General features: G+C 37.9%; 1 protein-coding gene across 2 annotated transcripts in view; it reads right to left on the reverse strand.

Moving 5' to 3' along the window:
• The window catches only part of RCAN1 (regulator of calcineurin 1), a 40689-nt gene that overhangs the window by 5027 nt on the left and 17148 nt on the right, over nucleotides 1-18514 (reverse strand). Inside the window, exons 1-2 of one of the 2 annotated variants that reach the window (XM_005511369.4) lie at nucleotides 3245-3528; nucleotides 958-1131 (exon numbers count right to left, since the gene is read on the reverse strand). In XM_005511369.4, the coding sequence (XP_005511426.1) occupies nucleotides 958-1131; nucleotides 3245-3331 (261 nt within the window). In that variant the 5' untranslated portion in view covers nucleotides 3332-3528. Of the gene's footprint in view, nucleotides 1-957; nucleotides 1132-3244; nucleotides 3529-18514 lie in introns of those variants that run through there. The other variant, XM_065067195.1, reaches the window with a different exon arrangement.

The following is an 18514-nucleotide window of genomic DNA, read 5'->3' on the forward strand; positions in this document are numbered from 1 at the left end:
AATCCATCATTCATGACGAATTTTAAGGTTTGAATAGATGTTATGCTCTAACAGGCACTCAGGGTGGCAGCATGTAACTGTATTATTGAAGAGAGTTATATGAAAGACCCAGTATACAAAATACAGAAAAGCCACCACATTCATTAACTCTGATGAAACATGCAATGAAGTATGCACATCTGTATCTTCTCATTATGGAGTTTTACAGAAATTTCACCAGAAAATATCTGCCCTTAAAACACTGAAGTAGCAGGAAGCTGGATATGGGCTTTAAGGCCTAATGACAAACGGTGTTGAAACTCATTACCACAAGTGAGAGTGGTGAGAATTCTAGAAGGTATATAAATAAACTGGCTCCTTCAGGACTGTCCCTAGGGACATCTGAAACAGACACACATAGATTAATTTTCCCATTAAATTTACGGTGGAAAATATACAGCAGCTACCAAAAAGCACCCAAATTAGCAGAACCTGAGAATTTCACATGTTCAGCAGCAGACCACTACTCAGCTATAGAGCTGCACTGATGGTGATCACCAAGTACAAATGTGTGCTAAACAAATAATTTGCAGTGGTGAGAGCAGGAACAACAGGTAGAGTTATGAATGAACATGCAGTTCTGCACTTTGGATTCCCTCAGATCCTACTTGAGCACGCATGCATGTACTGCTGGCAGAGCACGCTTGGCTTCCCCCTCCCTGGTAAACTCGAACCTTGACTGTGCTGATTACCATCATCTGCTCCCTTTCCCCAAGGTTATCTAAACAATATAGAGTGAGACAAAAACGCAAAAGATGTAACAGCCTCCAAACATGTGCAGCTTTGGAACAACCTAGCATTCTTTAATCAAACTGGAAAAGCTAGCAGTGTTCATTAGCATGACCGAAGACCTGTGGAAGCTTATCACAAGCAAGTTATGCTTTAGTACCTTGTAAGGATAATCACAAAAAGACTCACCTGAGCAAAATAGAGTTTTATTTCCTTTCCAAGGAACTCTGTCTTGTGCAACTGGATTCTAGCATCTGCTGCAGATAAAGGGTTACTGAAATTTATTCGTACTCTTTTGAAGCTCTTAAAATACTGAAAGGTGATATCTTTATCGTATGTTCTAAACAGCGATTCAAATTTAGCCTGAAAAGGAAAGACCAGAGAAGAAAGTGAATATGCAACACTCTGCACTTTCTCTAAAAAAATACAGAAATAAAGAGCAGTTACTAGTAGGGCCATACTGCCACTCACAAATATTGATGTATTCATAACAGCTTAGATTATATTTTCTTCTCTTTTTTAATAATGATTTTTTTTCTGACCTATCACTTGTTATCTCTGTAGCAGCTTTTTTCTTCTTTATTAAAAATAGATTATCATAATTAATAAGTGTTGGACATGATATTCTGATTTAGTGACATAACAGAAATAGTAGTATCGGTAAGATACTGAAAAGAAATGCTTGTCTCACTGAATTAATATCCACAGGTCTTGAAAAAGAGTCTGCCAAGCACGCCTTGGTCTAAGTATGCAATTTTCAAGGAAACAAAAACAGTTTTAATAGAGAAAAATGAAAAAATACATATTTGCAAGCCAAATGCAATTTTCCTCAGTGACTCAGCATGCACAATAAATTTCATTAACATTTCCTGTTTTAATAGCTGCTACTTTCATTTAGTAAAATGAACATATTACTAAACTCCAGTTTAACAGCCTCTTCTATTTCTGGAACCAAATTCTAAAGAGGCTCCCACTGCCTCTTCTAGAAAAAATAATAAAATCTTAAGTACTAACCACACAGCTCATGAAGGACTTTTGAAACACTTTCTGTTTTGACTGTGTGGAAAGAGCAGGAACTGGACTAAAACTTCATACCTTCACATATCTGCAGCTGAGTTACTTTGCTGTCCTATCTGTACAAAAAGACTGAAGCACCTTTACCAACAGCTGGCTATCTCCATTTTGCACTTTGGGCTTGTGCTCCCAGGGCATTTATGTAAACCTGACTTTGCTATTTTTCATAGCATTTATGGAAAGTGCTTCCACTCTTCATGATGCCAGACCAAAGGAGGAGAAAGAAACAGGAGGTTCTGAAGCTGCCATGCTCTTGTAAAGTGTTTCAGGCTCACACTGAGGACCGCAGTAACCAGCCACAAGCCCTATTTCAGCAATGGCAATAGATCAAGCATTCAGATTTCTGATATTTTCTCTTCATAAAAGCTTACTAGAAGCTCAATACCAAGCCAAAATAAACAAGTACGTAAAATTGCATTGCCTCATTTCTTGGTTACATTTTGAATTAGTAGGAAAAAAAAGCAAAGATTACATAAGAAGCCAAAAATTACTTCAGAATTTCACTTTCCTTCCTGAAAAGCTCTGCTTCACAAACTCACCACAGCTGTGTACATAACCACTATAATTCAAAGATATTTTAGAATCAGAACTGTCCTGCTTCTTGTTGAGGCGCACTTAAGCTTCTTCAAAACAAGATCTGAAACAAGACCTGGACTTTCTGCACACAAAGCCCATATTTGTTAGCCTCCTGTACTCCAGAAACAGTTGGATGCAACCATGAAAAGCCAAACTCACACTAAATTGCATTTCTAAATTCACACTCAACATTTAAACTCAGAGAGTACCTGCAAGATTCGTGCAATATACACCATTTTTTAAAAAAAAAGTGTGTGATTTTAGAGATCATAGATGTCGTGCTAGCAATGCAACACTAAACCAAATATCCCTTTTGTCCTTAAGGTATCTTAGCAGTCAACAACTTACTGTATCAGGACTGGATTACTTACATTATATAAATTCTAATCAGATAAATACTAATCCAAGGGGACTTCTTACGGTTTTAACATTATGCTGCTAATTTAAGTGCTAGCCAAAAAATCCCAGGAAAAGTATACAATGTACTATAAATTATGTGCATCGTACTACCAAAATTATAATATAAACATTTGCTGAAAACACATATGTAAGTGAAGAATGGACTATACAGACAGTCAAGCAAGTCTGGAGGTAAACTTCTGATTATTTTCAAAACCACATAGCTTAAGATCTAATAATTTCCAGAGTTAAAGTCACTCATATCAGAGCATACTGTTGCAGACTTGTAAAACCCAAGACTCTTACAAACTGAAATTTCCTTACAAGTCAGAAAGCTATCAAGGCATCCATATTTTAAACAATTTGAAACAGCACCTACTTTAGTGTTCCAGTAATTCACATAAATAAAACAAAAGATAAAGCATACCCTTGTTTCTGCTTGATTGAAGACATCGCTATCTGCCACACAGGCAATCAGAGAACTAAAACTGTAGTTAAAATTTCTAAAATGCATTTTGTGCTTCGTCAAAGCAATACTTGCCGTTCCACAGAAACTAATGACTTAAGGAAGCCGCTGGTCCTGCAGGCAGCGTTTATAAGGGAAACAAGTCCAGCCCCTCAAAGGTAAAAAAAAAAAAAATAAAGGCTTCAGAGCATCCTGTATGTGACAGCGAATTCCTGAACAAAGTCCTGCATGCTTTGAGGCAGTCAGGAACAAAATGTAAGCTGCGACTGGAAAGAGGTGACGTCAGCACATTAGTCAGCTTCCCTATGCTAATTACCAGCGCTCCGGAGGATGGAAAAAACAGCTGAGGTTTGCACAGCAGCTGCTTTATCGAGTCTCTTGCAGCATAGTTTCCACTGGTAGTAATTCCATTCAGCGCTCAGACAACATGCTCTTCACTGGAATGGGACAACCCATCTTAAGATGGAAAATGTTACTGCTAAAGGACCCAAGTCTAGAGTAATAGGCTGTAATTAGCCAGGAGGAAAATTTCAAGACTTCAGAAGGGAAAACAAATCCCTCAGGTCAGTAGCTTTTGGTAATTTTGTGGAAAAATACACACAGACTGAAATTTAGAGATCAGGAGGAATGGATTTCGGAAAATACTTTTTGCCCCCATTTTTTTGAACAGGAGCTTCATCATAATTATGCTGGCAGGGTTTTAAGAGACAGTCTGAACTACCAACAGCAGAGAAGAGGTATGAAACCTACACTTCCGACATTTTCTGGTTTACTGATATTTGTATCCAGTTTCAGAACATTTCCCAGAAGGCAGCACAGAACATAGATGTGTTTTTCTGGTGTGTTGGATTTTTGAGGATCTTTGTTTGTTGGTGGTGTTTTTATTTTATTTATTTTTTAAATCAAGAACCATTTTAAAAAGTCCTTACCATTTAAAGTAATTAATTACACTTAAGCTGAAGCTTTTACAAGCTATTTGGAACTCTCCTGTGCAACTGCAGATCAAAACTTAAAACAAAGTTGAAATATTAAGTTCATTTTACTATAACATGGGGCTATGACAGGAGTATCAAGTTTTATGAAACATTTGCAGATACTATACAGCCATAAGTTTAAAACTTTATTTCATAAATATTTATTCACATAAATAGCCTTCTCTATTTTCATGGGCTTTACTTGCTGCCCAGTGTTAAGAAGGATGCTTATTGAGGTTCAGGCCAAAATACCCATTTAGAAGTCAAACTCTCTGCTATTGTAGTTACCTTAGCACAAAAAACTACTCAGACCAACTTCTTAGCACCTTTCCTCAGAAGCTCTCACTCAAAAATGAGCTCAGCTCAGAAAAAGAGAAGGTGCTCTGAAGGACAATCCAACAACTGGTATAGATGCTGTCAGTGAGATTAAACTCAACTCCAACAGAAAGCAACAGGTAACAAGCCACCAGTGCTCCACTAGCGCACTGAGTGCCTGAAGGATAAAAAGACAGGAAGAAACAGCAGCCCTCTTCCTCAGCCTGAGCTCCTGGAAAGATGGGATGCAGTGGTTATTCAGCCACCCAACACTACCAAGATGTGGACTTGGCACACACACCGTGACAAGAGGTCTGAGTTCTCAAACTCACAATGCGTACCCAGAAACACAGATACTTGAGAGGAGAATTCATAAACAGCCATCATGCCAACCAGTGAACAACCTGAGCTCACATAGAAAACCATGCCAAGTATGTCTTGAATCCTGCCACTGCTCTAGAATTAGGTCCTCAAGTGTCTTCAAGACTTTGGAAGTGGAAGCACCAAGCATGACTCCATAGGCCAGCGGTCAGGATTCTCATCTGGAAAACATGGCCATGAATCACCTGAGCACAAAAGGAAAACAGGCTTTCCACATCCTGGGTGAATGCTACAGCTATTGATAAGAAAGTAAAGAAGGTTCCCCCTTAACCTGCTACTGAGTCAGAGTCACTTGGCATACTCCGAGGCTACCGAGGTGACTGAAGCATCTTTGTGGGTGACAGGTGAAAAGAATACTTCTTCTGTAGGGCCTTATAGTGCCTACAGAGGAGCCAGTTTGAGCTGCTCAACAGAATGAAGCCTTTGGCAACCCAGCTGCAGACCTTTATATAGCTAAGTGTGTCAAAGCTTCCTAGCAGTCCAGTGACTGTAGAGGTCTTCCAAAGTCCTATTTTGGATTTCACAGCTTAATGTGGGACAGGTAGATCCTAGGCACTTGCATCCCTTTGTATAATAACTCTAGACTTACATTTTTAGGCTCGGATCCCATGAAGTAAAAGACATGAAAAATATCTCTGATTGCTTTCCTTAAAGCTACCTACACATTGAGGCCATCTTTCAAATATACTTCGTCATCTGAAACAGGACTACAGACTGCTATATTACTGAGTTAGCTCTAAACAAACGAGAACATTTTGAGAACATTTAACATCACACAAAATTTTTTCACACTATGTTCTCCAGATTTAAAATAAATACAGACTAGATTTTTACTTTATCCATTTAAAAAGACAAAGAAGAGAAACCAGCCCTAGTCGGTCCCATTTTACTATTATCATCATTAAATTTTGTAAGGTTGTGTCACCAGTCACTCTTAAAGAAACAACTCACACAAAATACGGTGGTTGCATACTACCACTCCATCCACAATACAGAATATATCAAGAACTAGTATTCTGGGCGTTGAGGTGGGGAAATTACTTTTAAGTGGTCTAATACCCTTACCGCTCTGCGTGATTGGAACAAAAATACAGTCTACAATGTCTAAACTACTGGATTAAGTAAGCTACTTTAAATTATTAAAAAGCAGAACTACTTACTTTCTCAAAAGAAAAAAAAAAACTCTCATTACCCCCACTTCACTTAATGAAGTATTATTTAAGTCAGCAGCCTTATGTTGGGAGACCTGAGATCTGCTGTAGAAACCAAGAGTCAAAGTTACAAAACCACCATTACAAAATCCTGACAGTGTTGCAATGTTTCTTTTGTGGTGTTTAGGTCCTGTAACATTTGTTAACCACTTTCCAACAAACTGTCTGGAACAGGAACAGAGCAAGACTATCTGGACTTCTGGATTTGATGTTCTGATGCTACCAGAGTGCAGTTTTTTGTCTCCCTTGTCTTAAAGAGAAGAAAGCAAGCAGCGAACTCTCTGAAGTTTCCCTAGTGACAAACAGAAATAGAATGAGGGCAAGGAGATCACCTGCTTAAAGGTATATGCTGTTATCCAGATAACAAATGATGTCTGATAGTAAAGAACAGAAACTTCATCAATGCAATGGGATGCTGCTGTACTTCGGGCAACAAGGAATCAGGAAAAACAAATGGATAAGAACAGTATGACATGACAACATCATCAGCCCTGTTTTCTTGGGTTTCATCTTTCCCTTGAAAGGTACAGTTTCTGGGGATTGAGCTTTAAAAGCTGAGTTCTAAAAATTGCAGACAAATGCTCAATGAAGACCTAGAGTACCCCTTGACACCAACAGCACCTGACAGATCCCCCACTAGTAGCACTTTCCAGGCAGAGAAATTTAACAGAAACAATTTTTGTGTTGCTTTTGGCAGTGAAAGGAAAAACAAGGAGTCAAATGTGCATATGGAATAGTGGGAACACAAATGATTTAATGCCATAAATAATGCTATAATTTAATCTTCATATGCCGTAAAACACGTAAAGGCACAGATGGGGAGGAAATGAAACTACAGAAGTAGAAAAGAGACAAATCACAAAAAAAGACTGTTCATTGCCCATAACTATGCTGGCAAACCTAACAATCTGAGGAAGAAAATTAACATGAAATAAACATATTGGTAATTCTGTAAGCTAATAAAATGATCACCCATAAGATATAAATCAGAACAATATAGTCCATTCTTTTCTCTCAACCCTGGCAGACTTTTCCGATTGCCATGGGAGGTTGCTTTTTATGTAATCCCTGTACTCCCACTATATATAGTTGCTGTTCTTTTGCTATCAACATATAGTTTCTATTCCTGTCTTCATGTTAATTATCTTGCCTTAGCCCTTACTTAGGACAGGGATAAACATCTTGGAGTTATCTGGAATTAATAACCACACTTACTGGTTTCATTTTCCTAGGGGCTGGGAGAGGGAGGGGCAGAAAGTATAAACAGCTTCCAGAGCCACCCATGTGTGCCCAGGGTCAGCGAGCTCTGCTCTGGGTGCACTAGCACACACCTGCGTTCAGGTGACCTTCTCGCCTGCACTGTTCCATCAGTGCAGGAGCAGGGGTGCCATGTGTCTGCATGGGACAGGGACACTGAAAAAGATAACAAAGAAAAGCTAATAAATGTTCCTTTCTAAAACTTTCATCTAGAGTGGGGCTTCAGCACACATTCAGGTAAAACCAAAAAAATCCGCAGAATCCAGAGCCACTGAAAAAGGAAACGTATATATGTAAAGGGCTAAATGAGCACACGTCCTTGATGGTGTATTTTCCTCAACCACTTTTAAGTGTGCTCTGCAAACTAACACTGCAGTCAGGAAAGGATAACAATTCTCCATCCTCAGAAAACCTTTTCCCTGCCCTTTGGATTCAAGACGTGGGTTGTTTTTCCCGTGGAGATTTGCATTGTGGAGTTTTTGTTTTGAAACTTACTTGATGTGCAAGAGAAGTCACATCTATGCTGGCCAGCCTAATCAAAAGCCATGAGTGAGGGCAGTGAGTTAAGTCCCTTGCCTTAAAATGTCTGCACAGTTCTCAGTCTCCTTTTACTAGCCAAAAATGAATCACCCACCCCCCAACAAAATATGTTCCTGTTCTCCCCCCAATTCTCCAAAACAAAGACAACTGAAAGGAAACTTCATGCTTGAGTATCATTTTCTCTTCAAAATCCTCACAATCCATTGGGAGACTGACAAACTTGATGTCTAATCCAGAACACTAGAATGGCTAAAGCCACCTATTCATGCAGTCAGGCAGTAATGCAGTCCTTGATTCAGCCATACAAATTTCTCCCATGCCAGGCAAACCCAGATGAGAAAGGCAGGGAGAAGAGGGAGTCGGAACTATCATACAACTGAAAATGTTAACAGTCAGTTTCCTCTGCTCTGTCATTATGAAAAACCTTAAATTTTTCGAAGTCATGCCCCTGTTGATTTTATATTCTACACATTCATCGATCATCAGAAAGACATTAAAGAGAAACAAGTATATGCACTGAGATACTACATCAACAGAGAAATAATCTGCAACAAAACACCTTTTTAACAAACAAGAGTCTTTAGTATTACAGAATTAACTGCCTAAATAATACCTGCAAATTTATTGACAGTAAAGAAATCACACAGAGCACAGCGATGCAAGTACACAAACTGGTTTTCCAAATTACACAGAGCTATGTGCAGTGTCTTAAGTCAAGGTAACACCCACACAATGACAAAATGGAAAAAGGGGCATGAAGCATGGAGTATAGGCTGTCATCATCAGCTCCTCTCATTAACTTTGTTTATAATGCGGAACAGCAAACACATGACCTTCCACTATTTCATATGCTTACAAGTATTTCAGTCACTGATTTTCCAGTCATAAAATAGAGATAAAAATTCACACAGTTTTAACAAAATGTAAGCATCTGATTCCATATAATATGGTACACAAAAGAAAAGCCTGACTGTACTACATCAAGTTATGTCAAGCACTATACGGGAGTGCCATTTCTAAAAAGTATTCAATGGCTATAAAATTCTGAACTACTGGAAAATATTTTCATATCTAAAAAGTAGCTTCTCAGAAATAAAGCTAAAACACTTGTCAGCAATATTTATCAGAACACTGGTTCAGCACAATTATCACTAGCATGCTTTGTATGTTAGAGTAGATAATTATTGCAGATAGACAGGGCTAGACTCAGTTTACAATAAAAATTAAAAGCCACACATCTGGAGTGCCGTGCTACCTCCACTTTAGTCTTTTAGCTGTTCCAGAAAAACCTTTTCCTCTTATAAACAGAAAATAGAGTAGAGGAATGAGTGACCTTTTTCTAAAAAGCTAGGCAAAACACATCAAACCAAGCAGAAAAGTTATGAAGATTCGGCAACTTTACTAAAATGGTACACACACTATGCAAGACTTGAATACCTTTATATACCTAAGATTATAGAAGGATAAATGCCAAACAAAATAAATGGTTTGTTGTTGTTGTTTGTTTGTTTGCTTTTAATCTAACCAGAAATAAATACAGGAAAAATAAGTACACTCACTAACGGATGCACTTTAATTACAAAGTTATCTACAGATAACACATTTACAGTAGCAAGAGCATATCACGAAACACCAAGTCCTTCTGTAGTAATTGGGTGGGAACTGAAAAGGAGAAGGAGAAAGTTCTTAGGAGGTCAGTCATGAAAGTTTACCCCACCACTAAGCGAGAGCTTGGTTTCAAATAATCAAAACAGCCTTCAAAAAAGATAAGATGCTTCCTAAAATTGGATGAGAATACCTGAAAGAGATATTCAGCAACATTATAGTTCAATCCATTACATGTTGGGGGAGGGGGGCTCCAAGAAAAAAAGTCCACAAAATAAAAAGCCAAAGACCAAGATGATAATCTTTAACAATGGCAAATGTAAACGAGATCAATCCTATGGCTAGATGCAGTTGCCACGTTGATTATTTCTATTTAAGGCAGAAAAGGGAAAGAAAAGGTGATGGGGACAATAGTACAGTCTGTAACTCATCATGGAAGCAGTGCACGTGCCATACTAGAAAAGGCTAACTATGGAAAGGGAAGGGCAGGAAATCCTGAAACAACTCTTCCTTCATACTTGTCAAAGGCTTCTATAAATATAGATATCTATATAAATCCTTTCCTCTGAGTGGAAATTAAAGGAGAAAAAATAGGAAATTTCTCCAAGGATCATCTATATTTATTATCAACTAAAAAAAAAAAGAACTAGGGCTTTTAAACCAAAATGTGTTAATAGGTCATTTTGGCACACTATAGAAACTATAAACTAAACTGTAAACTATTTACAGCAGAATTGAAGGAAGTGGTTTATTAAAAGATGTCCCCCCACTCCAAGATATGAAGTAGTATCTCATATGCACTGCGTAACTATGAAATAAAGGAAGCATGAGGTATTCTTCCTACCACTAAAACAAGGAAAAATCATCAGCAGTCTGACCTTTCCAAGGTTATTTGAATACCAGTGTGGGAAAAACATCTAGACAGTAATTAACAGATAGGTGGATTTGCAATTTAAGAAAGAAAGAAGGGACATGCTATACACATCAGCTACTAAAACAAAAACAACCCTTCAGATAATTATTTCTTGAGTGAGCGGGCATCTTTTGAACATGAAGAACACTTTGTTTTGTAAAAGAGGGAACAGCTGTAAAGTTATTTATAAATTAGAATGAGCAGAGGGAGAGGTCTAGGGGATAGGGCACATGCTTAGAGTGGGATTCATACATTCTTCAAGCACGTCATACACATTCTGACACTTAGCACAGCTGGAGTGCTGCGCTCCGATGCTTTCTCTGCACTTCGCCCATGCATTAGCGTGAACTAAGGGGCATTGAGGAAATGTTGGTGCTAGGCTTGTACACTGGTATCTAAAAAAATACCATGTCTGAAGACTGAACAGGAACCAAATTTTAGAGAAATACTTTTAGTGTTAACCTACATATATTTAAATGTTGGCAGTGATGTATATAGAACTATCTTCAGCAGCTGAAACAAGAAGTGATGTGGAGTGAAAGTTCTTGCATAATCATGTCATGACAGCTTGTAAGAAAGGATATAGACAGAGAAAAACCTCATGAAACAAGTTCCCCAAATACCTCTTGTAGTAAGGGGGAAAAAAGACCACAGTAAGTGATCCTGCAGTGTGTCACAATCCTGTCCTACAACCAAGAGTATGTTATTCAAACCCTACCAAATTGAAGCCATTGTAGTCAAAGCTCCCCAATATCCAGATGTTCCAGTAGCAAGTACACCCTTTCAAAATTCCTGCCTTTCCCCCTGGAACTAGAAACAGCATCCACAATGTAAGTGAAAAACGCTAACAGAACACTGAACTTGATATTGGTTTATAACCTTAAAACCCCAAGCCAAGAAGCTGGGATTTGTTTTGATATATACATGTACAGTGATAAAGACAATATATTTTACAAAACAGGAGCTTTTAAAAACTAAATTTTGAGATGATGGGACAGGGTTATGATCCAGATCCAAATACCAAAGACTATGTCTTCTAAATATAGATATATTATTATAATAAGTTAGTTAAAGTAAAAGCTCAATTTCAGCATCCTAGTCTTTTAAATATTGCTTGAGGAAAAAAAAACACAACACTATTTGTCCAGCTCTCTGAAGCAAACACCAGACATCACAGCAGGATTAAAAGGCAGGTGGCATTTTTAGTTCAATATTCTTCCAAATGCATTAAAAACTTATCTGAAAAGACCAAAAAAAAAAGCCAAGATATTTTTATCTCACTTTGTACATTCTAGATAATGAAGGAGATAGATAATGATAACAGGTCAGTACTGAGAGAAAAAGCATAAGGAATGAATCCGTGTCAGGTTATCTTTATTCCCTACTCAACCTCTAAATCAAGAGTTACCATTATAAAGCATGAATCATTTAATATTAAAGCTTCAGATAAACCAATTTAAGAAGCTTCACTGCTTTTTCTTTGAGCAACTAAGGTTTTGTTTTCAAATCTGTTCTGGAACATTAAGATAGTACTTTGGTGGTTTCTGGACCTATAACCAAGTATCTCTTTGATGTGTACTTCAGATCAACTGAATAGACAAAGTTCTGAAGTTTTTTGATGCAAGAAAACTCTGAAGCCAGCTGACATTTCTACTGACAATCTTGGAAGCTACTAGGAGTGTGCCACCAACCTGTGTTTTGGTGTGACTTGCACCATCACTTCTACTCCTTGATTTCAGAGTGCACTGCAACACAAGATAGCTATAACATGCTAAATGAAAATTTCCAAACAAGTGACATTTTATGGTAGAAACCCTAGTCATTCCTGCCTGATTGTACTCAAACAGAACCAGAGTTTTTGAGCTGCAATGAATCTTCCATGATCACACGGGGGAAATCAAATCAGTTCACCATGGTTACTTAAACAAAACAGTAGTAAATAGGGATGGATACAACAGTGTTCACTATTCAGTTCCACCTGTATTTTCCTATTGGAAGGTCTTAATTCTGCAATCTGAAGTATCTCCAGAACAGACGCATGGTCCTCAAGGGCACTGCAAGTAAAACAGGCAGTTTGGGCCATCAGTGCAATAAGCATTCTATTTACTCCCCCAACATAACAGCAAGGTGCTAGCTTTACTCAAGTCAGTGGTCTTGGAGGTCTCTCCTCCCAGAAGCTGTTTCTCAATACTACACTGGTAGACTTTTGAGAATTTGGATATAGTCTTATACCCAAAGGTAATATATGGGTGTCATTCTGTGGACTACTCCCCCTTACATAGGGAGTACAGCTGATTCAAAAATCTTCAAGAGCTATTATTACTCTTTAATGGCATTTACTGAAGTAGCATACTGGCTTGCCTATAGTTTGATTAGTGTAGAGAAACTTTGGAGAGCTTTCTTTTGTATAAAAAAATTGCAGGGAATGGTTTGGAACAGTCAATCAGTCTTTTCTCAAGGGATCTCCAAAACCTGTGAGATAATTTTGTTTACCATTTAATCAATAACTCTTGAAAGTTTCAACCTTATTTCTTCTCCCTTCACTTGAAAATTTCAACTATTAAAGACACACAAATTGCACACCAGGCTTGCTCCAATGAACACCACTTAACTTACTAATTTTCTTTCTCTTAATTCAACAGCTTTTCACATGACAGAAGAAAAAAAGAAAACTTCCACAGAAGGTTGCCTGTATCTATTGCTATTATTTCAAAAGGAGAATAAAGGAGAGATCCTACTCAAATTACAAACATTTATTTGAAGCCTGAAGCTACAGATTGTACGCTGAAGCTGTATGTCCCTTCAACAAAAAGCAATAATGCCAAAGGATCCAAAGTTTTGACCACAGAAGTGTCCATCACCTATGGACGTCAGCAAGGCTTCTACGAAGCCAAGTGGTGAATTCAGCCATTTCTCTCCACACAGAAGCTATCCGCTCCACAATTACTCCACTGAGGGATTGAAAAAAACAAGAACAAAAACACACACAACATTCAAACAACACACTGATGATTTTTTTTTTTTTTAAACACGGATTCCAAAAGCACTGACAAGAAGGAAAGTAGCTGTTTTTACTGAATAGACTCTTACAAGATTTTGTTTTAATAGCAGCTTAAAATATATGAAATGTTGTCATGCTTGCATTATGCAGCCTACGTATGTTCAAACAGAATACAAAGAGCTGTGCTCTACCACAAAAGGGCTATTTGCAGATTCAATGTGTGACAGTTTTCCAGCCAGCCATCTGAAAAAATAAATATCTACAGTGTGCTTATTCCTTCCTTGGAAAAATCCATGACTTACACTTCCATTTCCAAGCATTAAACACTAAATTCCTGTTCACTGACTTGTAACATAGAAGTGGTAATTTGGAAATTCCATTACAGAATATCTGAGTAACCAACCAGACTCATTCAGAAAACTTGTTCATATGGCAAGAATATTCCAAATTTTTTAATATTTTTCAACATGTTTCCACTCCTGCAAGGAATTTACTCAGATCATCCATAGGAAGTGGATTACAATTTTCACCTCATTGAAGTGTTCTGGAAGGGGATGAAGCCAACTAGCCCATGGCTCTTTCTCCAGAGGAGACAAGGAGTGATAATTGAAAAGCAAGTACAGCCTGCACTTCACCTCATCCCTAGCAGGAGGACAACACAGAAATGCGTGAGGCACACATCACCCTGCTCACACATGCTGCACAGGAGCTCCGGTGGCAGCAGCTCCAAAGCTGGAAGGCTGACCATATGGATGCCAAAACAAAAAACCCTTCTTCTTGTAGTCCTCAGATTTCCTTGGCTTTCACTATTCTTTGGATTTTAATTTCAAGCATTTTCCAAGTTGCAAGGGGCACTGTAGGACCTGTATCTTTCCCTGTGTGGGACATCGGTCTGTTTATAGTGATTTTTTAAAGCAGTGTTTTTCCTTTGAAGAAAACAGTATAAGACACACTTTCATACAGTATATTTACATACACTGTTCATATATATATATACACATACTTTCATACAGTATATTTACTGGCAACTGTTTTTCTATTAATAACACCATTCCACCTGGAAAAATAACTTTTAAGTGCTAAAAACCAGCATCCAAAAGTTTGCAAAATTGCAGCAACTAAGTAGAAAAACAGACTTGTGAAAAAAAAAAGTTAGGATTTTATATGCTGAAACTATTTTAGGAGAGATAAGCAACTTCTGATTAATTGAAGTTTGTTTCATTGAGAAAAATATGTTTACTAAGAGGCAAAACCAGAACAAGTAAATAAGCATTGCATAGCATTCTGTCAATCCATATGGACAGATGATACAGAAAGAGACTATTCAAATACTCTTAACACCTGTGCAAACCAACATCTTAAATCGATCATTAATAAACCTGTTGAGGAAAGAACAGAGCCCTCTAGAAAAAAGTCTCCAAGAAACCCTCTACTTTGTTCAAGAGGTGACACTTTGAAAGAAAGGTGTTAACCTGAACTGAGCAATCATGATGCTCAATCATGACGATCATCAATTCACATAATGCCACCTTAAAAATTGATCAGCACTAGAATTCCTCTCCACTCATCTATACCTCAAAGCCACCCTGCACCTGGGAGCTGCAAAGCATTCAGTCCAGAGTAGCTGGTGTCTCTTTGGAAAACACAAGAACAGGGCAAAGAATATTTACGACTGCTGTATACCCAATAAGTATGTTAGAAAGCCCATAAAGCTTGTTCTCACCTGGAAAGCAGAAAACAGTCATTAGCAAATAGCATCTTAAAAGGTTAGGAATTTCTGAGGAGCACTCTACATTCACTTAGAGGATTACTAAGAGCCTATAACCCTATATTCAGACATCATTCAGCAGTAATCTCCTCAGGACATTACTTAAGCCTTTCTAGCATGATCTGGGGGAAAAAAAGGCATTGTTTATTGTGCTTTACTTTGAAAGAGCTCCTTCATGCAACTGTAAATCCACAGAGGAAAAATGTCCCTTAAAGTGATAGAAAGAGTTTTCTCAAAGTCATCACACAAAAAAAATTGACTGTCTTGAGTCTCTTAGCAAGTTTCACAAGCAAGTGCAAGGATAAAGGGTTAAAGGACAGCATTTGTGTTAGAGAGTTGCATGAAAATATCAGGGACTAGGCAGAGAAGGAAGACCAAGGAGGAAGCACCTGGAACTTGGTTGTCAGCTATTCTGCTTGGCAGAAGCCAGCCAGGCAGCTTTTGAGAGTCTTCAGACAAGCCAGAACAAGTATCAGCATATGCCACAGGACATAAAGGAGGGAGAATTCAGAACTTTGTAGAATGTGTTGGCCAATGACACAAATGCAAAGTAAGACAGACATTTGTTCCACAATCTGTGAAATATGCTTAGTGTACAAAGGAATTTGCAAGGTTTAGGGGCTCACTTAATCCACATGCTACAGTAAAATTTCAAAAATAAAAATCACTGGAAGTTACCTTACGAAAAAATTGTCCTGTTTTCCAGGAGTTTATAGATCTCAAACATTAAGAATGAGTGAGGGTTAAGGCCAGTTTAGAAGGACCACCTCCTAACTTGAATGTAAAGGCTGAAATGCATACTGAACAAGCAATGTGAATCTGAAAAGTACATTTGGCACAGCACGCATGCTTTTGGTTTTAAGAATGAGAGCACAAAGGCCAGAAGTGACAGAAAGAACAATAAGTGGCTATCTGGGGTATGGTAAAGGGCACAAAAAAAAAATCCAAATGGACAGAGAAGTGCAGTGATAGGTTCAAGCTTGGTTCTGTATACAAAGTAGGGGAAGACAGTGTTTAGCTTAACAGTGTCTTGTGTGGATAATTAACTTTTAAAAGCCCCTTGTTATTAAATTTCTTCAGATGTGTTTAACTGAAAATGAGGTATCCATCCACTTTCCAAAGAAATTCCAAGTTAAAGTTGCCTAAGTGCTATTCCTTTACATTGCCCACTTTCAAAAATATCCTAGTAAGTTAGCAAGACACAGTTCAGTACAACTAAACTGGAAAAGTAAATGCAGCAGCTTTCACTTACTGAATAACAAAATATTCAACCAATTCTGCTAGACTTAACTGGTCTAATCCAATAACATATCTGTGCACAAGCTGTGGCCCACAAAACAAACCCTCACACAAACCAACCCAAAACCCCAAACACCACAAAACACAAGCCAACTTCCTATGCAGCCTCCTAAAAAAACTTGGAGGCTACAGTCTTTTCAGAGCAGGCTCTTGTCAAGAAAGAGGAAGTAGAAAAAAGTCAGACTTGTCAGTCATTCCATACTAACAGCTTCACATCTATAAAAGAATGTCAGTAGGTCCTAGCAACTCCCTTCCAAACACCAAGAGCTCCCCTAGGCTTTTGGATCAATAGCCCCTGTCACAAAAACAACTGCAGGATTCACTCCAAGGAAGCTTGAAAGCTGTACTCCCTCAACCCATATGCTGGCATTTCTGATATAATGTCTTGTAATGCCATAACCATTAACACTGTTCAGAACACACTTGTCAGTGCAAAAAGCATGGAAGTTCATACACTTCAATGCATTTGCATGGGTGAAACACACAACAGACTCTAGAACTTGGCTGATAATTACACTGATAACATTTAAGAAAAAAATATTTATTACCATCCAGTAAAGAAATACTTTGCCAACTTACTGCATATGAGGATACCACTCTCCATCAGTTCTCTGAACAACAGCAATCAATACTGCAGTGTTCGCACATTACCAAATGTGTAACTTGCGGAGTACCAGTGCAGAAGCCTTCATTTCTATAGACGTTTCAAATTGTGCAGTTTTTGACCTTACTTACCTGTTACCCTGAAAGTAAAAGCCTAACAGGCAAAGGGGAGAAGTCAAGTAACAATTTCAGAAGAGAGAATGAAAATGCCTACCCTTTAAATTATGCTAGAAGGAAAACACAGGTAGAAGAGGCAAGTTTAGAAAAAAAAAGAGAAATAGCCTAAGCATATTAAAAACTTTTCTTAAGATTCCCCCAAATATCCACACCTTTTGTCTGATATTACATTTCATATTTATTTCAAAATCAGCATTTTTATAAAGATATGAGAAAGTCAAAGAGCATCAACTGTAATTGCTTGCTGTTCTAGCTATAGCTTTTCTTATTTATCCCATGTGATTTGCACAAAAATCATGGAAAGCTGCACTATTTCCTGATAGCAGAAGGCAAAGAGTGGTCACTCAAATATTTATTTGCCTAATTCATTCCACTGGATTTTCCATAAGTGATTCATGGCTGTACTCAGCTTTCCTGGAAAACATTTCACAAAGTCTGTACAGTATGTAAAGTAGTATATTCTTGCTGTTTACTTTCTAATTGTGAATCTTTGAGACTCTCCTTTAAAAACAAACAACATGTTTTAGTGACTTCTATCAAATATGATTTTGTTAACGCAAGCACTCCTATACCCAGAATAACTGCCACCGCAGTAAACATGCACACACTTGTTTTCCTAAACAAGTTACTCCAGGCTTACACACAGTTCTACTTCGATATGTAACTAGACTCAGTGTGTCCTTTAATAGTCCGCTTTATCCTCTCACCCATCCTGATCCTGACATCGCTATTTTATGTCTTGATTCTGTTCCCAGTTAAAGTTAATGCCATAACACTGCCACTTTCCTAAATGAAAGGAGGATCAGGTCCTTATCTGTAAGCTCCTCTTAGAAGGGATTTATCACTGGTTAGATGTTGCTGCCAAAATGATAGACCAAAACCCTGAAACTATCAATAAATACAAAGTTCCCTGTTTAATACAACTGAAGGTAAGACTATGAGGACAGGTTACAGCAATTGACTTTATGGCAAGCTCGAAAACCAGAGGCTGTCAGGCTTCAGTGAAAATACAAACAGCTCCTGCAAAAATAAGTTTCCAAGCGCAGAGCTGTCAGTAGATCTAATGCCCTTTCCATTAAGGGCTACTGTGTTTAAACAGCAGGACACTTACTGTCTATCAGTGTGTATATGGGAAGCAAAAATGAACAGTCAAGTATATACATTTGAATCCCTTATCTATAGACACA

This window comes from Columba livia, chromosome 1 (assembly GCF_036013475.1).
Source record: "Columba livia isolate bColLiv1 breed racing homer chromosome 1, bColLiv1.pat.W.v2, whole genome shotgun sequence".
Taxonomy (NCBI): Eukaryota; Metazoa; Chordata; class Aves; order Columbiformes; family Columbidae; genus Columba; species Columba livia.